The 22,556-nt window shown below is 42.1% G+C and overlaps 1 protein-coding gene across 1 annotated transcript; it reads right to left on the reverse strand.

Annotated features, from left to right (window-relative positions):
• Positions 4,704 to 21,897, reverse strand: LOC109716213 (ribonuclease 3-like protein 2; the record flags this gene model as incomplete). The annotated part of the gene is made up of 4 exons (XM_020241543.1): positions 4,704 to 5,227; positions 20,828 to 21,189; positions 21,299 to 21,466; positions 21,580 to 21,897. Coding segments are annotated over 4 exons (1,017 nt in total), but the record flags the coding sequence as incomplete, so codon positions are not given.

Here is a 22,556-nt window from a genome sequence, read left to right on the forward strand (position 1 = left end):
AATGATTCCCATCAAGCATGAAAATAAAAATATCTCATGCAACATAATAATCTATAATAATATCTCTACTTTACAACATCTTTTACAACTGGGCAACTTAAATTAAATGGTAATAATTTAAATATTTTCAATAAAAGATATGAAAGATGACCAGAGTATTCCAAAGACCAATTTGCATAAAAAATCCACAATTTTGAGCTTTTGCAAAACTGGGTCACATTTTTCAATTTTGCAGATTCGGGCCGAAATTTTTGCCATCGGACGAAAATACCCTTATTCCTTTTCTTTCTCTCTCTTCTTTTTTTCTCTCTCTCTTTTTTTTTCCTTCGCTACTTTTTTTTCTTCAGCCACCCGCCGTTGTGCCCTCTGCTGCACCCCCGCCGCCGCACTCACGCTCGCCCTCGCCGCCGCCGCAGCGCTCGCGTACGCCTACCTCTACTACCAACCCCGCATCCTCTCCTTCCTCCTCCTCTCCGTCCAACCCCACCATGCTCGGATTTTGTCACGCCCCGCCCCGAATCCACTACCAATTTGGCACGGTTCGGGCGCGCCAGACGGACCGCCGAACGGACAGCACCTCTCCTGTCCGCCAAAGGCCAAGCAACCAGATCATGTACAGTTAAGCGCCTAGGGAATGCTTAAATAACATACATGATCAATATGATACACACAAGTGCACTATAACTAAGAGCAAGAACCATAAGTGAATGTACAAGTGTATAAAGAGAGATAGTCTAACTATTACAACCATTCAACATTTACATAAGCTGATTACATTACATTTTCATCTTGCAAAATACAAGTAGCTCTCCAATAACTATCCAAAACGTCATCTAGTACACGAGGGTACTCTAATGCATAAAGGAAAAGCTACTAACTAGGCTCACTTAGGGCGCTATGCCCTTGCCGCGGTTCTCGCTTGGCTCGCCTCTGTGTCTACCTGTACCCCAAAACCACACGGGGTGAGAACTATATAAATATAGTTCCCAGTGGGTTCGGCCGCCGACGCCGCTGGTTTTCCCACTAGGTCTAAGCTGGCACAGATAGAGAGATAGATAGATATATAGAAATGAACTGCAACTACTCTATCATGCCATCAATGATAATAATGCATGCAACAACTACTATCATGCTAGTATTATGTCATAAGCATATAAAAGTGCATAGTAATGTAAACTACAACATACACTATGTCTACTCAAGATAATAATGCAAGTCTACTATGCATTCCATGTTTATTACCCAATCTACTTAGTTAACCCGTAGGTTAAACCCTCAACTCACTCTCAATCTCATAGGTGAGGAGAAGCTACACTCGCACACCGAGACCGTCTGCGGGACAACCCTGTGAGATACTCCGGAGACTCGTGCTTCGGTGGAGAGACCACCGACAAGCAAAACAGACTAGTGAGTATGATCCAATCCTCTCAAGTACCCTGTCTACTAGGGTCTATGTGCCTCTGCTGCACAATCATGATATATAATCAATGTTGGGACTTCTACTATCCCTAGGCTCATGTCAAGTTTACTACACTAGACTCAATGCCACTCGTTTAGTCATTGTAGTAAATGTCTCAATTATTCTACAGGCCACTCGTTCATGTCATAGTGCTTCTACCACACTAGTTCGATGCCACTCTACTAGGCTATGTCCAAGTTCGGCTCTTTATGCCGCTATAGGATTCTATGTCACAAGACCCAATCCTCATGCTATCCTAGTCCACGTGTCAAGCTCACCTCGCTACACTACCAAGAAAGCATGCAAGGAAATGAAAATGTACAACTACTATTCCTATAGCGCAATATGATCAACATAATTAACTTAGACATAAAAAGAAACCCGGTTGCTTCGGGATGACACCCCCCACCTCTTGAGGGTATGGAGGCTCTAGAAATGCCCTCTAACGGACGTTACGACGAAGTCTTGATCTTCTTAGGTCGAAATGAAGCTTGGTCGGCCTTATTTTGCGGATATCTTTTCTTCCGCTCGACGAATGCAAAATCCGACTTCACCCCCGCGTTTTGGCACCTACCAATTAGGTTTACAAGGTCTTAAATGAGATCAATATCATTCTTTACTAAAACCCCATTTTGGTGCCCTAGGGTTAGCACCAAGCTAAACCCATCTCAAAACCCTAGATTCTATCTCCAATTCCACCATTCATGGTGCTAGGGATCCATTTGATCCCATCCAAAGAGCTAAAACCCAAAAACCCTAAGTTCCATAAGCTAGGGTTAGAAGCTTACCTCTAGGTTAGCTCCAAAGAGAGAAGAGAGGAAGAAGGAGAGGTCCAAAGCTTTCTTTTTCTTGATCTCCTTCTTCTTCTTCTTCCTTTTCTTCCTTCTTTTCCTTCTCTTTTCTTCTTCTTCTTCTTCTTCTTCTCTTCTAGAGAGAGAGAGCAAGAGAGTGTGAGAGATAGAGAGAGAGAGTGAGGGTGGAAATGAGAGAGGGAGAGAGTAATTCCCATGTATACCTCTCTAACTAAGGCCATTTTGTATAAAAGCCCCTCACCTTTCATCTCTATACACTGCCCTTACTGGGCCTTCTGCGCGCTGAGGGATCGGTCTCCCCGACTTGGGACCGGTCCCCGAGAACCTCAGCTCGGATCACGCATTCGGGTACTGGTCCTTCCCTGAGAGATCGGTCCCCGGGAGACCGGTCCTTGGCCGAGAGACCGGTTCCCGAGAGCTAAGATTTCGGGACTTAGCCAAATTTTGGCTTTTCTCGCTAGGGTCACTTTCGGGGACCGGTCTCTCCCTGCCAGGGACCGGTTGCTTCAAAAATCCCCGCAACCCCAGCCGATTGGACCGGTCCCTCCCTGCGAGGGACCGATCCCCGAGAGCAGTTTTGCTCTAATGCAGGTTTTGCACTAATTGCTCTTGTGGACTCATTTCCACTGCACTTTTCGTGATTTTGACATCTTTGGCTTTTCCAAAGCTCACCAATACGACCCTTGGTCGATTCTGGATGAAGTCTAACTCTCGTATTTCGAGAATTCACTTCCTTACAGATCTCCCCCCGATCCTTCCACCCGCGCCGCTGCCGCCACCCTTGCCGCTGCCGCTGCCACATCCTACCTTCTCCGCTCCGCCGCGCCGCGCTTCGCTGCCGCCGCCGCAAGGGGCCTGCATCCTACACAATGCCGCGGCCGCCACCCGCGCCATTGCCGCCATCCGCGCCGTTGCTGCTGCAGCATCCCACCTTCTCCGCTCCGTCGCGCCACGCTCTACTGCCGCTGCCGCCATGGGCCCGCATCCCACCTTCTTCGTAGGGCTTCAGGGAGAAGAAGGAGAAAGGAGGAAGAAGAGGAAGAAAAAAATAGTATAAATTGGAGGAAGAAGAAGAAAAAAAAGGAATGTAAATTTCACCTAAATGGTGTAAAATTGGGCAAAATGGTGCAAAATTGGGCAAAAAATTGGGCCAATTTTGATGAGAATTGCACAATTTTGCACCATTTTGCCCAACTTTGCACCATTTCGTCCAAAATTGTATAACTTTTCCTTCTCCTCCTCTTCCCCTTTCTTCATTTTTACACCATTACACAACTTTTTACACCTTAAAAAATTGTATTTTTTGGACGCTCTTATCTCCCTCGCCGGAGAGTAGGACTCGGACGGCGATCTTGAGGTGGGCGAGGGAAACTCTTTCAGCCGGTCACGCTCCCGCGGCTCCTCCAATTCAAACAGCGCTGCCAACCCGAACAGGAACCTGTGCCCGGCGTGCTCGCGGAGGGAGGCCTGGTCCGCGCCCGACACCGACACCGACAGGATGCCGTAGGCGATGCTGAGGTGTGGCCACAGCGGCGCGAGGGACGCGACGGGGGAGTCATCGTCGAGGAGAAGAGATTCTAGAGAAGGAGGGTGGCGGCAGCAGGGGAAGGCGGGCGACGGGAGTGGGCAGAAGAGGTTGGCAGACAGCATGGCGAAGCAGGCAAAGGATTCCGGGGGGGCGTGGGCGCCGTGCGAAGCGGATGGGAGAGGAAAAAAATGGTGAAGTAAAAAAAAAAAAAGAAGAGGGAGAAAAAAGAAGAGAGAGAAAAAAAATGAATAAGAGTATTTTCGTCCGATAGCAAAAAATTCGATCCGAATCTGTAAAATTGAAAAAGATAACCCAGTTTTGCAAAAGCTCAAAATTTGTGAATTTTTTATACAAATTAGCCTATTCCAAACCCTGGAACAAACAATCCCTAAAATCTATCCTAAATAAAATGATATGCTGAGGAAATTGTACTGAATTTTCCCAAAATCAAATTAAAGACAACGTACCTTAAACATGATATGCCGAGGAATTTGTACTAAATTTCCCCAAAATCACATTAAAGAAAATGAACCACCAAGAAAAATATGAAGTATTGAAGAATTCTCGCGGTAAATGAAGTTGAAATTCAAGAAAAGAACAGCGAACAAGGTCGCAACCCTACTTCACAACGGGATTTGCCGACCTCTTGAATGTAGTCGACTGCTTGCTCTGTAGACAATCACCCAAGAAAACCTAATTTTCAAGCCGATGGGGTGTGGTCCACTTAGTTAAGACACAGCAAGCACCATTCAACTGTTATGTTCCCACCCAATCGACAGGTCTACACTATGTATGCTAATCTGACTAGATCAACTGGGTCAAATCCATGCAGAAGCTACATAACAATACAAACAAGTATACCAAGATAAACCTAAATAAACCTAAAAAGTACACAAACCATCTCTGAAGTTAAAAATAAACTTCTTATGATAATATGAATCAAATCTTCCCCGCTAGTATCCCTAAACAGGATGTCTTTCTTTAATAAGCATGCTACATATAAACATCTGCACACAACCAGGATGACCTCACAAAAAACTCCTGACCATAGAGCATTTAACTAACAATTATACAACAACACGATGATTATACTCGATATTGCAGTATCACTATACAGAGAACACAAGGAAGTAAAATAGTTCGTAGAAGTTTTGATAAATAAGCTTACTCCCCTTAGTCCCAAAAGAGGGGGATAACAGAAGCACCTTCATTTGTCAGTGGTAACAATAAGGCTTGAGGTTGAACCGTTACTGCGTTTTTTACATACCACCCAAAACTTCATTCAGCATCTTGGAGGCGGCAGAATTTTCCGCGTCCTTCACTCTTGACATTGGGTAACCAATGGTTACAAAAGCGTTATCTGAAGTTTCAACCTGAACAGAGCATATGAACTTCTTCTCATGATCAGGCCCCTGTTCTTTCTCCACTCTGCAAGTCAAACATAGTAAATAAAGTTTGGCCCTTCTTTAGGGAATAGTGCCGTTCTACGAAATGTTATCTATAAAAGCAGCATTAGGAGATGCACTATGTTAAAAATCCACCCAACACACTCTCTAGAGAAAATTCCAAAGCACCGAATTGAAGCTTTTGCTTTCGGAAAAAAGAATCTCGTTTCAGCTTCCGACTGTAGTAAAAGTGCCACATGTTTCTTTTTGCCAAACACTAACTACATCAGAGACTATTGTAGCCAAAAGAAGAAGTAGAAGCACCAACATAATAGATATTTAAGTGTCAAAACAAGGATAAGAATACTAAAGACTTCTTCAAGGATGAAAAAGTATCATAAAAAAGAATATGTGCTCCAAATTACTTGTTTCTAATAGCATTAGAAGAAAAGAAAATAGAAAAATAAAAATCACCAAATTTAGGGAGAAAAACAGGGATAAGTTAAATAGCAAATGCATATAGTAGCACAAGAAGCTGATAGAAATAAATTCTAGAATCAATAATAATAACTCTAGCAAACTGCATTGCAACATCCAATATACAGAATGAATGGAGCGCCTTTGTCTCTACAATAACAATTACAACCAAACAGACACGGGTTCTAAGACAACGGTGATACATAAACTGATAATTTTCTCATCTAATCAATGTTATACTGAAGTAGCGACTCACGATGGTGTTGCACCACTCTGCACAATATGATGAAGCCATGAAGAAAATACAATCAAATTAAATAAATTTATACATTTAATCTAAAATCTAATAAATCAAATATATTTTATATCTAATTTAATATATTCTACCAATTCTAATTTATTATAATTAAGCTAACGGCCCAAATTTATTATGCCTTTATTCTACGTAATTATTCAAGTAGAAATTCTATAGTCTGCAAGTTCATAAATCTAATACATTTATTTAAATTAATCTATTTCTAAACTAACTCAATGGTCTTTAATTTTTTTATGTTAAGTTATTTATTTTAAAAAATAATATAAGTTAGATAATCTGACTTAATCTAACATACTATAACATATCCAATGCAAACTTATCTAACATACTATAACATATTCAATGCGGAATAAACATATATTATATCAAGGATTAAAGTGCCTATCAGCACGGACCGTATCCACAATGTCGTATCGTGCCAGTAAGATATCGGTACAATACAGTCCCCGTGCCGATGGCACAACTCAAAATTCTCTATTTTTGAAATTAGTAAGTAATTTTCTTAATAAAGTTCAAAAGATTTGACAAAAATATATAATAAATAATTAGCATGTTTTGTTGCTAAAGAAAATAAATATTTTATGCCATTACGTGTCGGCACACATATATTTTTTATGATCGACACGCATCGGCATAGCCCGGCATATTATATATAAACTAATGCATAGAAGGTAGTCTAAAATAATAAGGCCTAGCAACAATAAGAATTAAAACAACTAGCCCAAGCAGAAGTTGGGTGAATATGGTCTAAGTCTTATGGAAAATTATAGCCTTCACCAACTTGTAATATTCAAGTATATTTTTCAACAGCTGTGCATTGTTGTGTGACTGAATATATTCAAGTTGGGCAAATTTTTGTTTAGCCAGATGGCAGCATGGCACACGACTTCCATTTCACAGTTAAACTATTCCATCTTCTTCCTTTTCAATGATAGCAACTGGCATAACTAGCTATTCTATAGATTGGAGTCAATCACCGATGGAAAAGCGTTGAGCTCTCTTATATTCTCAAACCTCAAGGTTTACCCACGTGTTCCTTCGGTATGATTTGCGGAGTGAGGTTACTCAAAGCATAAAACTATTAGTATATGTAGGTAGTATTAAGGAAAAGATTGATCTTGAAGGTTGATCTACATAGACAGCAATGGAACTGATTTAAAAATGTTTGAAATCAGTTCAGAACTCAGCTAGTCAAATGTAGCATGGCAGACAGTCATGAAAATCTAGTCAGAATATTCGGTAGCTATTCTGTAGCGAAAGCCTAATGATGGAAGATGGAATAAAAGGTTTTACGTTTTGGAGGGCTCCAAAATATGATTTATAATTTTGAAAGCTTTTCAACATTATAGAAATTTTTGAAATATTTTTTTTGAATATTTTTTTATTTTTTTCAAAATTTTCATAATTAAAAAAATGAAAATTAAAGAAAATAGAAAAATTCAAAAAATAGAAAAAAAAAGAATAAATAGAAAAGATAATCAGAACTCATTCTTGAACCGAACTCACTTCGGGACTAGAGTCACTCCAGGGCGACCCATGTTGGGACTTAGGATCGTCCTGCATGTGCTATCAATAAAAAACACACGAACATAGAAATAGCGAAAAATAATAGAAAAGAAATATACAGAAAAAGAGATAACGATTTACGTGGTTCGGCAAGTTGCCTACGTCCACATCGAGAGCGAGAGAGATGTATCCTTTATATAAAAAAAACCAAAATACAAGCCCATACCTTTATGCTTCTCTCAATCTAAACACAAGAGCCTTATGGTTATTACTACCCTTCCCTTGTTACAAGAAAAAAACCCCTACCTTAATCTCAAATGAATTTTTTTCTTAAAAGTAGAGAGAAACTCAACAAGCTACTAATTAAGTTTTCAGGCCTCACCTCACACCTCACTTAATTCACTCGTTGCTTGTTGTTTGTGCTTTGTTTCATTATCTGTGGAGTTAAAACCCTTTTATAGGCATGCATGCAAATGCACAATTGAAGTTGGCAACTTCAATTGTTAACTTTCTTTAATTAGCCTATGTATAGGCTCTTGACAACATGACATGCATGTGTTACATAGGCTCTTGACAACATGACATGCATGTGTTTCATGCATGCATGTATGAAACACAAGCACACTTCACTGTCATTGTAACGACCTAGCCCACTAGCAACAATAACTCGTTGGGCCCAACCACCAGCCCAAAATGCTTAAGCCTAGTTATTATTACTAGTGTTGACAGACTACCCCCGTTAAAGCCCTGACGTCCTCGTCAGTCTAATCACACACACAGCCCAAGATCACACGGCGATGTGAGACTCGTCTCGCTAGCATTGTCATCCAAACCCTGACATAGCCGGTCACCTTGTCATTCAGACTCCGACATAGCCTATCACCTTGTCTTTAAGACTCTGACTCAGCCGAGACTAGCCACGCATTTCCAGCTGGTGATTGGCTCTGAGACCAAATGTAACGACCCAGCACACTAGCAACAATAATTCGTTGGGCCCAACCACCAGCCCAAAATGCTTAAGCCCAGTTATTATTACTAGTGTTGTCCAACTATCGTGGAACCATTGGCGCTAACGGATTTCAGATTTGATGCACGATTTTCGAGATAACTGGAGATACATATATTCTATGTATTTGTGTGTAGTTTTGCCTTTTGGAGAGAGATTGGGTTTTGTCGCAAATCTGGGATCGAACCAGGCGAAACAAAATCGTGAGTTTGGGTCTATCGTGCTGATCGCACTGGTGCGATCCGTTCGCAAATCTGACGAACGGATCTCCTGATATCGTGCATTGATCGAGAAGGGGTCATTAATGGCAAAACGGTAATTTTGCGAAAAGCTCTACATTTTATGTACCGTTTTGCATGAAATTGGATTTGGGGGTGTGTTCGCGCGTTTTACTCGCGCTGTGAGGAACTCGGTTTAAAATATCCGAGATTGGGGGGACCTTTGCGCAAAACAAGTCCTTACATATATAGTCACCTAGGGTTTTGCACCATGCAAACCCTAACCCTAGCCCCCAACTGTCCTAGCCGTCCTACCTCCCCCTCACATCGTGCGCCGCGCGCCCCCAGCCGCCGCAGACCTAGCCCCGGCCGGCCAGCCGCGGCCACCATCACCTTCTCCTTCCTCTCCTCCCTCTCCACCTCTATCTCTCTCTTTCTCTCGGGTTGGAGAGGAAGTCCGAGGCGGCTTTGCCTCCCTGCCCTTTATCGGCGTCCCCCCAACCCTATCAAAGCTTCCCCCGCCGGTCGCCACCGCCCCCGCGCGTCGCCGCTGCCGCCCTGGCAGTTTAAAGCCCAGTCGGGTCAGCTCGCGCCGAGGGCATTGTAGCTCCTGGCCCGCGCGCCGCCACCGCCGCCCGAGGCCACCCTTGTCGCCGTCCCCGGAGCCCCGGCGACCTCCCCCGCCGACTGCCGCCGTCGCCGAGTGCTGCCACCGCCCTGCAGGCTCCCTGGGCAAGCTCAGACCGAGCTGAGCTCGCAACCCCTCCCCCACGCTGCTATCGCCCGAGACCACATCGGCGACCTCCCTCGTTACCCTTCGGCACCTCCGCGTCCAGCCGGAGTGGCCGCCGGCGCCGCACGCCCGCCTAGGGCGCCGCCGCGGCGACTCTCAGACCGAGCCGAGCTCAGGCAGCCGTGCCTAAGCTGCCGGCCACCGCCGTCATCGCCCGCCGCCTCACTTCTCCTCCTCTAACCTCAGGCGACCCCTTGCTGCCGCCCCGAGGTGGCCCGACCGCCACCGAAGCCGGCGTGGAACCCCGAGCCCGAGCTCGGATTGTGCGGGCTCGGGTTGCTCCACAGCCGCCTTCGCCGCCTCCCCTCGTCTGCCGGTGCGAGCCCCGGCCTCCCCACGTCGGCCGCACCCGCCTACCGCCGACGCGCCCGCAGCCGAGCCGTCGTCGGCCGTGCCCTAGCCCCCACTGCTCCGGTAAGCTTGTTAGGGTCTTTTGGTTGCTGTTTCGGGTTTGCATTTGTTTTTCCGACGATCCGAGGCTGTCCCGATGCCTCCGGAGGTGAGCACGGTGATCGCTGGTCAGTGCCGATCATAGTGCTCACCTCACTTTGGATCAACGGCTTCCGAAGTTGCGTTGTCAGCGCGGTTTTCCCTGAGTGTGCGTTGTTCGCTGAATGTTTGGGTCACTCCCGCGCCTCCCACAATGAGCCGTTGTGCTCTGGATCGTGAGCACGACCTCCGACACGTCGAGACCTGTTAGTACGTGTCTCGGTGGACCTCGAAAGTCTTCGATTTTCATTAACGAGCCACAAAATCACCTTATTTACATAAAACACTAAGATTTCATGTAAATGTAGGGACTTTTATGCAATTGTGCATCTTGTGGCTACTGTGGGCAGTACGTATGTGTGTGTGGTGACCTCTGGACTGATTGTCCAAGGTCCGATAGCTTTCGCCGAAATTGAATAGTGATTTCAGTGCATTTTTCGGCGAAATTCGCCGGCAGAACGCGGTTTCGATTCGGATTTCATCCGACGGTGTTTGTTTGCCCTGAGACTTGTCGCTGAGCCTTGTCGGCCGGTCACCATCATCATATCGTGGGTTCAGAGATGACGGGCGAGCGACGGTGGGTTCCAGTGTCGAAATTGACACTTCCGGGAACCCGAATCCGAACAATTGTCCGGCGATAATTGTTTAGTTGTGTCCTTGTGTTTGCTGCCAAGACATCCAAATCGATGTATTTTGTGGCAGCGGGTGACTCGTGGCACGGGTGAGTTTCGGGACACTTCGTGGGTCCCGACGGCGTCCAAGTGTGATTTTCGAGACTTCCGACGAGTTACGGTGATCGGTTTTAGGAAACCGATTTTGGGAATTTGTGTGGGGTTTGTGAGTTGGGTATTTTGGATTGGTGGGTTGGTTACTGATCCGGTGGATCTTCGTAGGTTCGATTGACTTGTTGCGCACCCAAGTTCCCAACATGATAGTGATAGGTGGGTGCTTCGAACTAGTAGTCGGTGAGATCGTTTCACTCTCCTCTGTTCTTCTATATCACCATCGTAGTCTCTACATGTCAATTGTTTTATTTATCGTTTGTTCATCTATATATTGTTGATTGCATGATGATAGTTGTCTATGAAGCATGGATACTTCAAATTTCATGCCGTATCCGTATCGGATACGTCTCAAATACCGATACGCACCCGATACGTGTCCGATACGCGAATGAAGTATCCGGCATTTTTAAAAAATAAAAAAATCGGATACGGCTCGGATACGTAAGGGATATAGGCAGATACGGGAGGGACACTGCCAGGTTCTTTTTTGGTCTAAAATGATCGAAACTAAAAAATTTTTTAAAAGCTCACGCCCAAACCTATTGGAAAGAAGGAAAAGAGTAAGAAAAACACCAATATCTGTTCAATTTGACATTTCATCTATCTTTTTGCTCTTAAATGGTAGAAGGCGCTCCCTCTCGTTCTATCTTTACACAGTATTTACTCTCTTTAATCTAATTTGTCAACCCAGCATTAAGCAACAAAGGCTAAAGAAAATATGATTTTTTTCCTTCTCTATTAAATTGTTAGCATATTTTTTTATTGCTATTTTAATAATAGAACTAACAAATCAAACATATATATTGAATGGCTAATTATCTAGTTTGTGCGACTATATATATATATCTATTGTTATCATTTGATCAAATTGAATGATAGTTGGCTTGATATTTTTTGAATTATTATTTTATATGATTGATTATCTTTTTTTATGAACATATTTAGAACAATTAGACAAGTTAATGCATATTAGAATATATTCCTTAATATAGTCGAGATATTTTATTGTTCTCAATATATCATTACATATAATCAACATTTATTTAAATATATTTAAAATAATATTTTATTTAAGTTTATCCCGCGTATCATATCCTAGAAGTTTTAGAAATTGTCATATCACCGTATCTGTATCGTGTCGAATCTGTATCCCTGTAGTATCCCTAGTGTTTGGTTGCCTGTGAAACTTCAGCACCTGAGGCTTGTCGACACATCTGGAGTGTCGCGACAAGTCGGAGTCGTTTTGGGCAAATTGGACGCAAAACGGACTCAGTGCGATGCGAGAGCAGAGTTTTGATATTGAAATCTGCAAAATGCAAGATTTTAGTATTGAGTACCGGTACTAGGGAGAGGAGTACCGGTACCCCAGTAGATTTCTAGAACTGATGCTCTCGGGTTACGCCAATCTGATGCCGAGTACCGGTACTGCATCGGGCGAGTACCGGTACCCTGTGTGCTAGCTTGCGGGTTGAGAAGCCGAGTACCGGTAACCAAATTGGGTACCGGTACTCCAGCTGGATTTTTGAGTTGGTGAGGGGCCTTTTGGTCATTTGAGGTAACGTTCACTATGTAACCCAACCTCTTTATATATGTTTAGAGAGCCTAAGAGGAGGGTTTTTGGATTGCTGCTATCTCTCTCTCTAGTTTTTGGGCGTGCTCGTGGTGGTGGTCGCGGCTCAAGCTCGGGAGGTTGTCGACGTTGATCCAGAGGGCCATTTGAGCGCGTGGACGTCACGGTTGCGCCGTTGGAGGCCAGGTGAACGTGTGGTTTCCCTTCGTTCGACTTCTCGCGGTGGTTGGACGAGTTTTTTGAGGTAGGTTGAAGTTTACCGAAATCGTCGAATTCCCTCCCAAGCCGAAGTTATGATAGCATGTGTATCATGTGTAGAATCATGTTTAATAGCTCAATTCATTGATTTGTATCGGTTAATATAGAATCTGAATTTAGAGGTTAGAATAATTTTACATGTTGGACCTGAAATTGACTTAGGAGAAAACCATTTAACCTTACACTGTCATCTTCTGAAAGTTACCAGATTTAGCTTTAGGAGCTGTGGTTCATTTGTATCTGTAAGGACTGAAATTTTGGCAGTGTAGCTAAACTCTCTGTTGACGATATTTTTGTGTGTAATTTAATTACGAAAGCACTCGTCAAGTTTCGGGAGAAAACAAGTTAGAATAGAGATTTTACGCGATTTACAGTTTTCACTTAAAGTGAATAGTAACTCGGTTTTCTGGGGAGGCCAATGTGTAAAGTTGGCTTCCGGCGCGTATCGAACTCCGTTCATAGCAGTCCAATAGCTCGTTTCGAACGGTTCAGCCATTCTGGAACCGATGGCGCTGGCGGATTTTGGGTTTGACGCACGAATTTCGAGAAAATCTGAAAATACACGTATTATATGTGTTTGTGCGTCATTTCGCCTGTCGGAGAGAGAACGGGTTTCGCCGCGAATCCGTGACCGATCGAGGTGAACCAAAATCGTAGGTTTGTTGTCTCCGTTGTGCTGATCGCACTGGTGCGATCCGTTCGCAAATCTGACGAACGGATCTGCGGGTATCGCGCGTTGTTCGAGGGGTTGGTGATGGCAAAACGGTAATTTTGCAAGAGTTGCGACATTTTATGTGCCGTTTCGCATGAAATCGCACGTAGAGGTGTGTTTGCACGTTTTGCTCACGCTGTGAAAGACTCAATATTAAATATTGAGTTTGGATGGGCTTTTCCGCAAATTTGAGCTTTGTATATATATAGCTCCCTGCCCTCGCCGCGCGCGCGCCGGCCGGCCAGCAGCAGCCGTAGCCTCCCTCTCCATCTTTTTCATCTTCTCCACCACCTTTTTCTTTATCTTCTTTGGCCGAGGGTAGAGCTGGACTTCCCCCTCCCTCTGGTCCTACTCCGGCACCTCCCCCGAAACCCTAGCAACCCTCCTCGCCTACTGCCGCCGCCCCGAGCCACCCTGAGCGCCGCCGCTGCCGCTCCAGCCGCCTGCAGCCATCCAGCCCGAGCCCGAGCCGAGGCCTGTGTGCGGCCTCTCCCCTGCGTCGCCGCCACCTTGGACCATCCCTGCTGCCTTCCTCAGAGCCTCGGCGACCACCCCGGCCTGTCGCCGCCACCCCAGCGGGCTGCCGCCGCCGCCTCGGCCAACCTGTGGCCGCCCAAGGTCTGCTCGGGCCGAGCATACCTTGCAAGCTCTCCCTCGCCCGAGGCCACCCGTGCCGCCTCCCGCCGACCTCAGGCAACTCCCCGCCGTCGTCCCTGAGCTCCCCGGCCGCCGCCGTGGCCGCCATTGCCGTGGAACCCGAGCCCTAGCTTGTGCGGGCTCGGTTTGCTCCGCTGCCGCCGCCGGCGCCGCTCCTCGCCGCCAACCTAGGTGAGCACGGTTGATAATCAGGACACTCCTAAACCGAACTCACTTCGTAACTGAACTCACTCCAAGGCGACGCATTCACGAAGGAAAAAAGATTGCTCATGCACCAAAGTTCTGAATCATCTTTTATTAATTTATTAATATTATCCTCATACAATGAAGCTTTACACCTTATTTATAATATCTTTAGCCTTAGATACACATAACTAACTTCGGATTCGATCTTATCTTAAATAACTAAATATAACAACCTTATCAAGAGATAAATCTAAAATAAATACAGATAAAACTAAATAAGAGGATAGCTAAAATTTCTCATTTAACTAACTAAAAGATATGCTCAACTAATCCAATCTAAGTTAAAAAATGATGAACTAAATCGGTTTAATCCGATCAATACTAGTTCCGGCCTGTTATACATCACCTAATGCATTGATACCTTCCAGACTACTAACTTTTGATTACTCTTGTCATTAGTCACATTCAGAAAAATATTGAATGCAGAAAAACAGTTACATTGGTGCAAGGGAATGTGAGAGGTCCAAATAGAGAAGATTCAATAAGCAATTTTCTTTAGTACCATATAAACACAAGAAAAACCAAGTCTCATTAAACTAGTCAGGAAAAGCAAAAAGAAGTACGAATACTTTGTCAATCAGAACATATTACGTGTGACTAGTGATGAGAAGAGAGCTTCTTGTGCCTCTCCAAATATCTCAACTTATATTCTTTTACTACAAAGAAAACTGAGTAGCCAACAGCGAATTGGAGCAGTGGACCAGTTTGTTTATCAATGCATCATAATAGATCTAATTCAAGAACAATGTTTTAATTTTTTGTGCAATACCTATTCTTACTATTCAGAGGATATAATAGTGATGTCTATAAAATTTGAGAACTAAAAAACAAGGAAAAGTTTCTGATGTCAAAGAGAAGAGAATAAGTGAGCACAAATTAAGAAGTCTTTATGGCTTGAAACCTTACAATCACTCAAAAATTCATGAAATTCAGTATGTTATGTGTGTCCCTAGTGAATTATATAAAGAGACAATCACATCAGTTCTCAGTTCCAGCTCAGACTCTTAGGGCTGCTCATATAGTCACTTGATCGAAAAATCCACCCGGTATAACCAACATAAAACAGTTACGTGATGAGTTTTTATGTTGCAATATTTCTAATGATAGCTGGAAACCTCTTCTAACGAAGCAATATTCCTGATTTGAAAAAAATATTTAAAAAAAATTAAAAAAAAAAAAAAACAGCATTAAGTGTCAAAATTCCCGTGACTTCTTCCAGGCGTTCTACCCCAACCTGAACATGATGTCACATTTAATTTCTTCCAATAATCTCTATATTGATTAGTTAGTATACTTCCTGTTATTGTCAAGCAGTTGGATCTTTACAGCCCACAATGCTAACTCGCCCTGTATTAGTACACTGTTAGATCACAAATATGTTAGTAAATTCATTTGACACTGAATGGCTATAAACCACCAAATTTCCATCCTAAGCTGAGAACAGCCATTTAAAAAAAAAAAAAAAAAAGATTTAATGAATTAAAAGGTTGTCTTTGAACTGCGTGAGCTTTACACCCGTGTGACTAGTATCTAACAGGTGTTTTATCATTCTCCTTCCCCTTTCTTCTTCTATTCCAACGCTTTTCTTCCTCTGTGCTATAGAACTCACGACTATAGTAATTCATACTTTTCATCCGAATAGCCGCCTATATCAATTAGGCATAAATCACCTCCTTTTCTTCTTCTTTTTTTTTTTTGATGTTAAATGTTTGCTTACTATTTGCATCGATACATCAATCGTCGAGGAAAATCCTTAACCACCTCATTACACTGTCTAAACTTAAAAAGAGCCAACAAGGAGACACTCTTCAGTTGTGATACACATAATTATTGAAAATTTAGTAATTTGTGTGGATAAGCATTTGATTAATCATTATTCACAAACGATAAAAATTAAATAAATATTATGCATTAGAATTACAAAACGCAACAATGTGGTAAGATTGCCTTATTCAAGGAAAGTTATCATACTAGAAAATGATGGGCCAACAAGAAGTTTGAGAAAGGATATGTTACTTCTTACTAATTTTGAATGTATGTTAATAAATTGTTATATTAAAAATATGGATAATGTTTCTATATTTATATGTATTAGATTAACTGTCTATATTATGCCTTCTAATTGTAGGAAAATATAGTGAAGATGCAATCACAACCCCCTACTGATGAGAATAAAGTTCCTATGACTAAGCAAGAAATTTGTGCTAAAATACTTGAGACTAGATATGGATATATACTTGGGCGAGCTCATGGTCCAAAGCCTAAGTCACGACGTGAAGTTTCATAAAATCAATCCTCAAAATTGCAAAAGAATTGACAAGTATAAAAGACTTTTCGAGAGACCCAATAATGCAGGATGGTTTAGGATTTTCGAGAATTACTTAAAAATACGGATTGAGCGATTCTTAGAAATCAAACTAAAAGAAATAAATGACAAATCTGGAATTCGCAAACTTAAATAAGAGAACAATTAGGAAAGATCACACCTTGGAGTTTCCGTACGATCGGATCCATCGCACGCACGCGGACGAGTTAGTTTAATTTCTTTCGATCGTCGGATCATAGCCGCTTCGCTAGAATTTGAAGAAGACTTAATCGCAATCTCGATCAGATGGTTATCGCGGCAACGGCGGATCGTTCAGATTGTTGTTGTTGTTGTTTTTTCCTTCGGTCTTTGATCAAGCCCACCCCGGTTCCTACCCGTACGGATAGAAGGAAAGAGGGAGGATGCGCACGGATAAGGAGCGGAAATCCCACGTATGATTTGTGGAGGGATCCCGCGGGTGGGTCCCACACGAATAAGTCGATCTCAACGGCCCTCTTGAATTGTAACGGATCCAACAGCTCTAAAATATAGAGGCGGAAAGAGAAGAGAGAGGCAAAAGAGATAATTCACAGAACTCGCTCTCAAGTCTCAAGCCGGACTCACTCCAGTCAACGCTTTCGCGAAGGTAGAGAAAATTCACCAGGAAATCAAACAACTCAATTTTCATTAATCGAAAGCATAGCATACCTTACAATAGAGACTTGACTCTTATTTATAGAGGGTATAGATTAAAACGACTACGAATACGACTAGGGAGTCCGAAAAGGAAATTAAATAAATTCACATAGTAGAATTCAAAATAGAATTCTAAAAAGGAATAGAATTCTAATTTAAAACTTCCAAATAAACTAGAAATCCTAATCTAATAAACCAAGATTAACCCACAGAATCTTAATCAAACTCAGACTCAATTTAGGATCTGAATCAGGCTCAGATTCAAGTTAGGCTTTTAATACCGGTCCATCATCCAACCAAATATTTCAAATATGGTTGCGACAACGAGTATAAGTCCGGTAAGGACTCGGTTCTCCATCACCCAACAATCTCAAATTGAGACTCAACAATCTCAAATTGAAGCTCAAAGTAAAGAGATTGAATAGTTAAAGACTATGGTGCAACAAATTATTCAAATGTCACCAAGAAATGATGATTTTGAACCATCTACTATGTGGTAAATAAGATTCTTTTGAGTATTTTTTCAAATTTAATTTTTCCTATATCATTTGTTGTCAAAATCTTATATACTTATAAAAGTTAACTACAGATATTAACTATATTGGAATAAAACATTATTATACTTCAAAAGGACATATCCTTTTGCTTACACAAAATAACTAAGTCAATTAATCGTAACTTATTTATCCATCTTGTATTATCATCTTAGTCTTTTGTGAAGTGGTGTAAATAGATTGTTTAGACGAAGTAATAATTAATTAGATAAATTTTGGTACCTTATTAATAATAATAGTTTTATACTTTTTGTGCAAATATGTGCAAATGGACTATACCGGAGCAAGCCAAGTACAAAATTTTTTCAAAGATAGAATTTTGCATTTTGGTTGAAAAAATATTAGTGAACACATATTAGAATGATTAATCAAGATTTGGATATTTTAACTGTTCAAGAAAGATACATTTGATTGGCTATATTTTATTTATTTCGATTTGCGCAGATACTTTGAATTGGAAATATATTTTGGCTTGTTTATTAATTTTTATGTATAATGTTTGATGATAATTTGAATTGTAAAATGTGAGAAATTGTCATAAAAATAGCAGATGCATATTGCTATTTAATTGATCGATGAAACTGCGACCAAACTATTTGTTACTAATATATAATTGGATGTATATTTGACAGATGAACTTGCGACCATATTTTTGGTCTCAAAATATTAGTTAAATTAATTAACCTGTCACTGAAGTTGCAACAAACTATTCTCGTTGCTATACTATCATAAAAATATAAAATTATTTAAAAATAATGGCTTTTGGCAGCGAATAGAATTTGTTGCAATTAAGTTATATTTAGCAACGAAAATATACTATCTAAATGTATATTTAGCAACAAATTATCAGGCAAGTAGCGACCATTTATTTTGTCTCTATTAGTATATTTAGAGTGGCAAATCTTTTGTCGTCACTAAATGTAGCAAACAACAGCGACCAATTGCTTTACTTCGTCATTAAAACATTTTAGCGACGAGGCTGTAGCGATAAAGAAGCAACGAAGGTTTTTTTGTGCTAAATAGCAGTAGCGACGAATTTCTATCCTACAGCAACAAACATTGTGGGCTGCAAAGGCCTAAATTTTTATAGTGACCAAAGTAACAAACAGACTTTTCTTAGTTTCTCTTATGATACATTGTACAAAGTACAAATCTATCACATTCAAAATAAACCTTACCGAAGTGTCACTCTAGAAGTACTAATTAACATCATAATGAAACTCACTTGATTCTTGAGCAAGAATCATGGCTTCGGGCAAAGATTCTCCCATTTAAACAAAAGAGCCCAAGAAAAGGTACTTGACTACTTTAAACTTCCACATGAACTGAAATACAGGGGGCGACTATTTAGCAGATCTATCAGGGGATTATATAGACAAGGGAACTAGAAACATCACTAAACTTAGAACATCAATCTTAATACTTTTCTACTTTCAATTCTAATCTACCATGTCAAAGGTACTTCTTTAAAACCTAAAGACCGTCCAAATAAGAATTTTGCACCAACAAAAATCACTTCTAAAGTAGCAATAACTCATAGCCAAGGCTAAGAGATTGTTATAAAATAAATTAAACATATTCACCTCCAATTCAACTAGTACAAAACTACCCCATTGTGAGTGAAGTTCACGACCATCTCTATGTAATCTCATACCAAGCACCCCCAGGTGGCCCAGGATGAAGAAAAACTAACCTAAAAACTTGATAGCTCCAAGCGGAGGTACAAATAGGTCTCTAGTGAATTTTCAACCTTGGATTACAAATTAGCCCCCAAGAATGAATATTATTAGAATTGAAGTTCCCACATTTGCTATTGCATTTCTTGTCCAATAAAAATTCTGAGTGGATTAGGATCATGGAAGATGATATTAGCTACGGCTATTCAACTACTTATTTCCCATAGCACTATGAAGTTGGGTGCTAGTGCTTGTAGAAGAGAGCTGATAAGACGATGGGCACAAGACAACGGGCATCTTACCACTGCAAGTTGGCTGGCATGCCCAGTTTGCGTGTTGTAGAGGCCAATACTACAAGGATTGCTCTTAGCGATCAGTCCTACCAAAAGAGTAGACTAACAAGAAAGCACGCACCAACAGAAGATATGGTGGCTCCATACGTTATATAACCAATTATTGAACTGATTTCCATTTGCATACTTATTGAATTGGAACTTCCCTAGCGGGCAAAACTAATTTACTGAATAGGGTTAGCCTTCCACTACTATGTTCACCTACGAAGCCAGGAAAACCAAATTCAAAATCCTTAGTAGCATGCCACTTTGTACTTGGACGTGATTACCAAAATTTTGCAGCATACCAAAACGTCCTGCCTACGACCACTTGGTTCAAACATCACGGAGGGAATCGAAACAGCGATATAAAAAAAAAAAAAGTTAATAATTTCACGAGACTATTTTTCCCTAACAATCCACGGTTGACACTAACTTAAAAGCTAATCGAAGATAACATCAACACATCATAGTAAACATATATGCTTTGCAAGCAAGGCTGGAATACAATTAATAGCACCAAACTCTTTGTGCTATAGAGTCATTTTTGATGTTTGGTGATCATTTACTTGGTGATCAAGCGACCTCAAAAGTGACAATTTCAACGGTCTATATAGGGTGTTTTCTCGTTTAACAGTGTAGAATAATCCAAATCACTTGAATTTTTAATAGAAAATTCTTTCAACTATCTAGAAAATGATCTACTACTCCCAATATAAATCTAAGATCTCTATCACTTATTTTTAATGATTGTTCAATTTTGACCGTCCATTTCTTGGCAAGTTGATGGCCTAGAATATAGTTTTCAAAGATCATAAAATTCAGTAGATAGAATGCTCAACTAATTGATCATGTTTAATGGTGTCAATGGTCAAATATCATCCAAAAAGACTCTATAGCACAAAGGTGGGGGTGCTATTAATAATAGCACTGTAGCTCAACTCTATGTACTGCAAATATCAATTTAAGAGTGAGAAAAAGCACCGGAAAGATCCATGATTCCAGAGTCGGCCCACTTATATCCAATCCAAAGGAATGGAAGCTTACTTGTACTTTGGGTTTCGCCAGCGCTTCTTGCTACATAACTCATTAAGCTTCTGCTTAGCTTCTCTATGCTCCCCTGCTTCACTACCAACTTGTGCTCTTGTCAACAAATCCGATTTAGAGTTTGCCAAGTTATGCAGGGCGTCCCTGGCCGCGTTAAGCTTCGCAATCATCTTTTGCTCCGAGGATCCAATCCCAACGAGATCCCCGTCCACAAAGACATTAACAACATTTGTATTATCCCTCCGCCAGTGCTTGAACATGGCATTCTTTTTATACTTCTGGCAGAGCTCGTGAAGAGTCGTCACCGGCTGCTCGTCCACCGTCTCCGCTGTGATAATCGGCTCCATAATTCCCCTTATAACCTATGTGCGTTCCAAAAACCCCAGTACAACAGAAAAAACCTTCTTTCTTTGGTCTTTAACTAGAATGGAAACTAATTGTGAGAAGTAACGGAGAGAGAAGAGCAAGAACCTTCCAAAGCATCTCGAGATGGAAATTGGAATCAACATAGACGGCTGCGGCGATCGCCTCGACGATGTCAGCTAAGACCTTGGGGGCTTTGACGGTGCTGCCGCCATAGAGAAGTCCTACGAGGTCGTCCTCCGGCTCCTGCAGCACGGCTTCCGTAAACTGGCTAACCTGAATAGGATGAGGAGGGGGGGAGGGAGGTGGGGGAGAACAGCTCCGGAATTAGAGATAAAAAGATGAAAGAATTGGGATTTAGTGTAATGTGGGGGGAGGAGTCGGGTTACGAGCTGGTCGAGGCGTGGGGAGTTGCGGCGGAGGAGAGGGTAGAGGCGGTGGCGAACGGCGACGCGGGCGAGCTTCTCGGTGGAGATGTTGGCGGCTCGGAGAACGGAGAGAGAGCCGGGACCGACGTCGGGGTTGGTGAGGTAGAGGTAGTTGGAGAAGGCGAGGCCGAGGGCGGCGTCGCCCACGAACTCCAGCCGCTGGTACCATAGCCCAGGAGCCGCTCCACCCTGGCCACCGCCGCGCTCATCTCCTCGTCGTCCTCGTCGTCGCCGAGGCCGGGGCCCACGAGCAGAGGAAGGGGATTCATTTCCATGTCTTCAAATTTTCCTTTTCTTCTCTTTCTTTCTCGATCTTCTTCTATGTACTGATTTATTCCGAGTAGGAGGAGATTTAGTAAAGGCTTCGCCACCAGGAGGGGAATCTATTTCAAGCAGAAAGGCTTTTCAGTAAGGTCCCTGCTTTAGAAGTAGGGTATCTGTGTATGTATCTAATTTTGAATCCAAGTAATAAATGCAACTTTCGTGCTCATTGATCGCTGTTGACGCCCGTAGCAAGGCGACTTCAACGTCCGCCGCCGAGTGAATTTTTTTTCTTCGGGTATTTCTAAAATTATAAATAAATTTAAGGCCTTTTTGCATAAAAAATTCACTTACTTTGGGTTTTTACAAAATCGGGCCACCTTTCTCGTTTTTGCAGATTCGGTCCACTTTTTCAGCAAACTGATCAAAATATCCTTATTACTTTTTCTCTTTCCTCTTTCTCTCTCCTCTTCGTTCTCTCGTTCTTTTTTTTTCCGCGAGAAAAAAAAAGCGAAGGCCAGGCGGAGCAATTTTTTCTTCTCTTTTTCTTTTTCTTCTTCTTCTTCTTCTTCTTCCTCTTGCTGGAGCACCTTTCTTTTTTCCCTCTTCTTCTTCTTCTTCTTCTTCCTGTAAGAGCACGGGGCGTGCCACGGCGACTTCTGGCCTCGCCAAGCGGC

Source organism: Ananas comosus, linkage group 10 (assembly GCF_001540865.1).
Source record: "Ananas comosus cultivar F153 linkage group 10, ASM154086v1, whole genome shotgun sequence".
NCBI lineage: Eukaryota > Viridiplantae > Streptophyta > Magnoliopsida > Poales > Bromeliaceae > Ananas > Ananas comosus.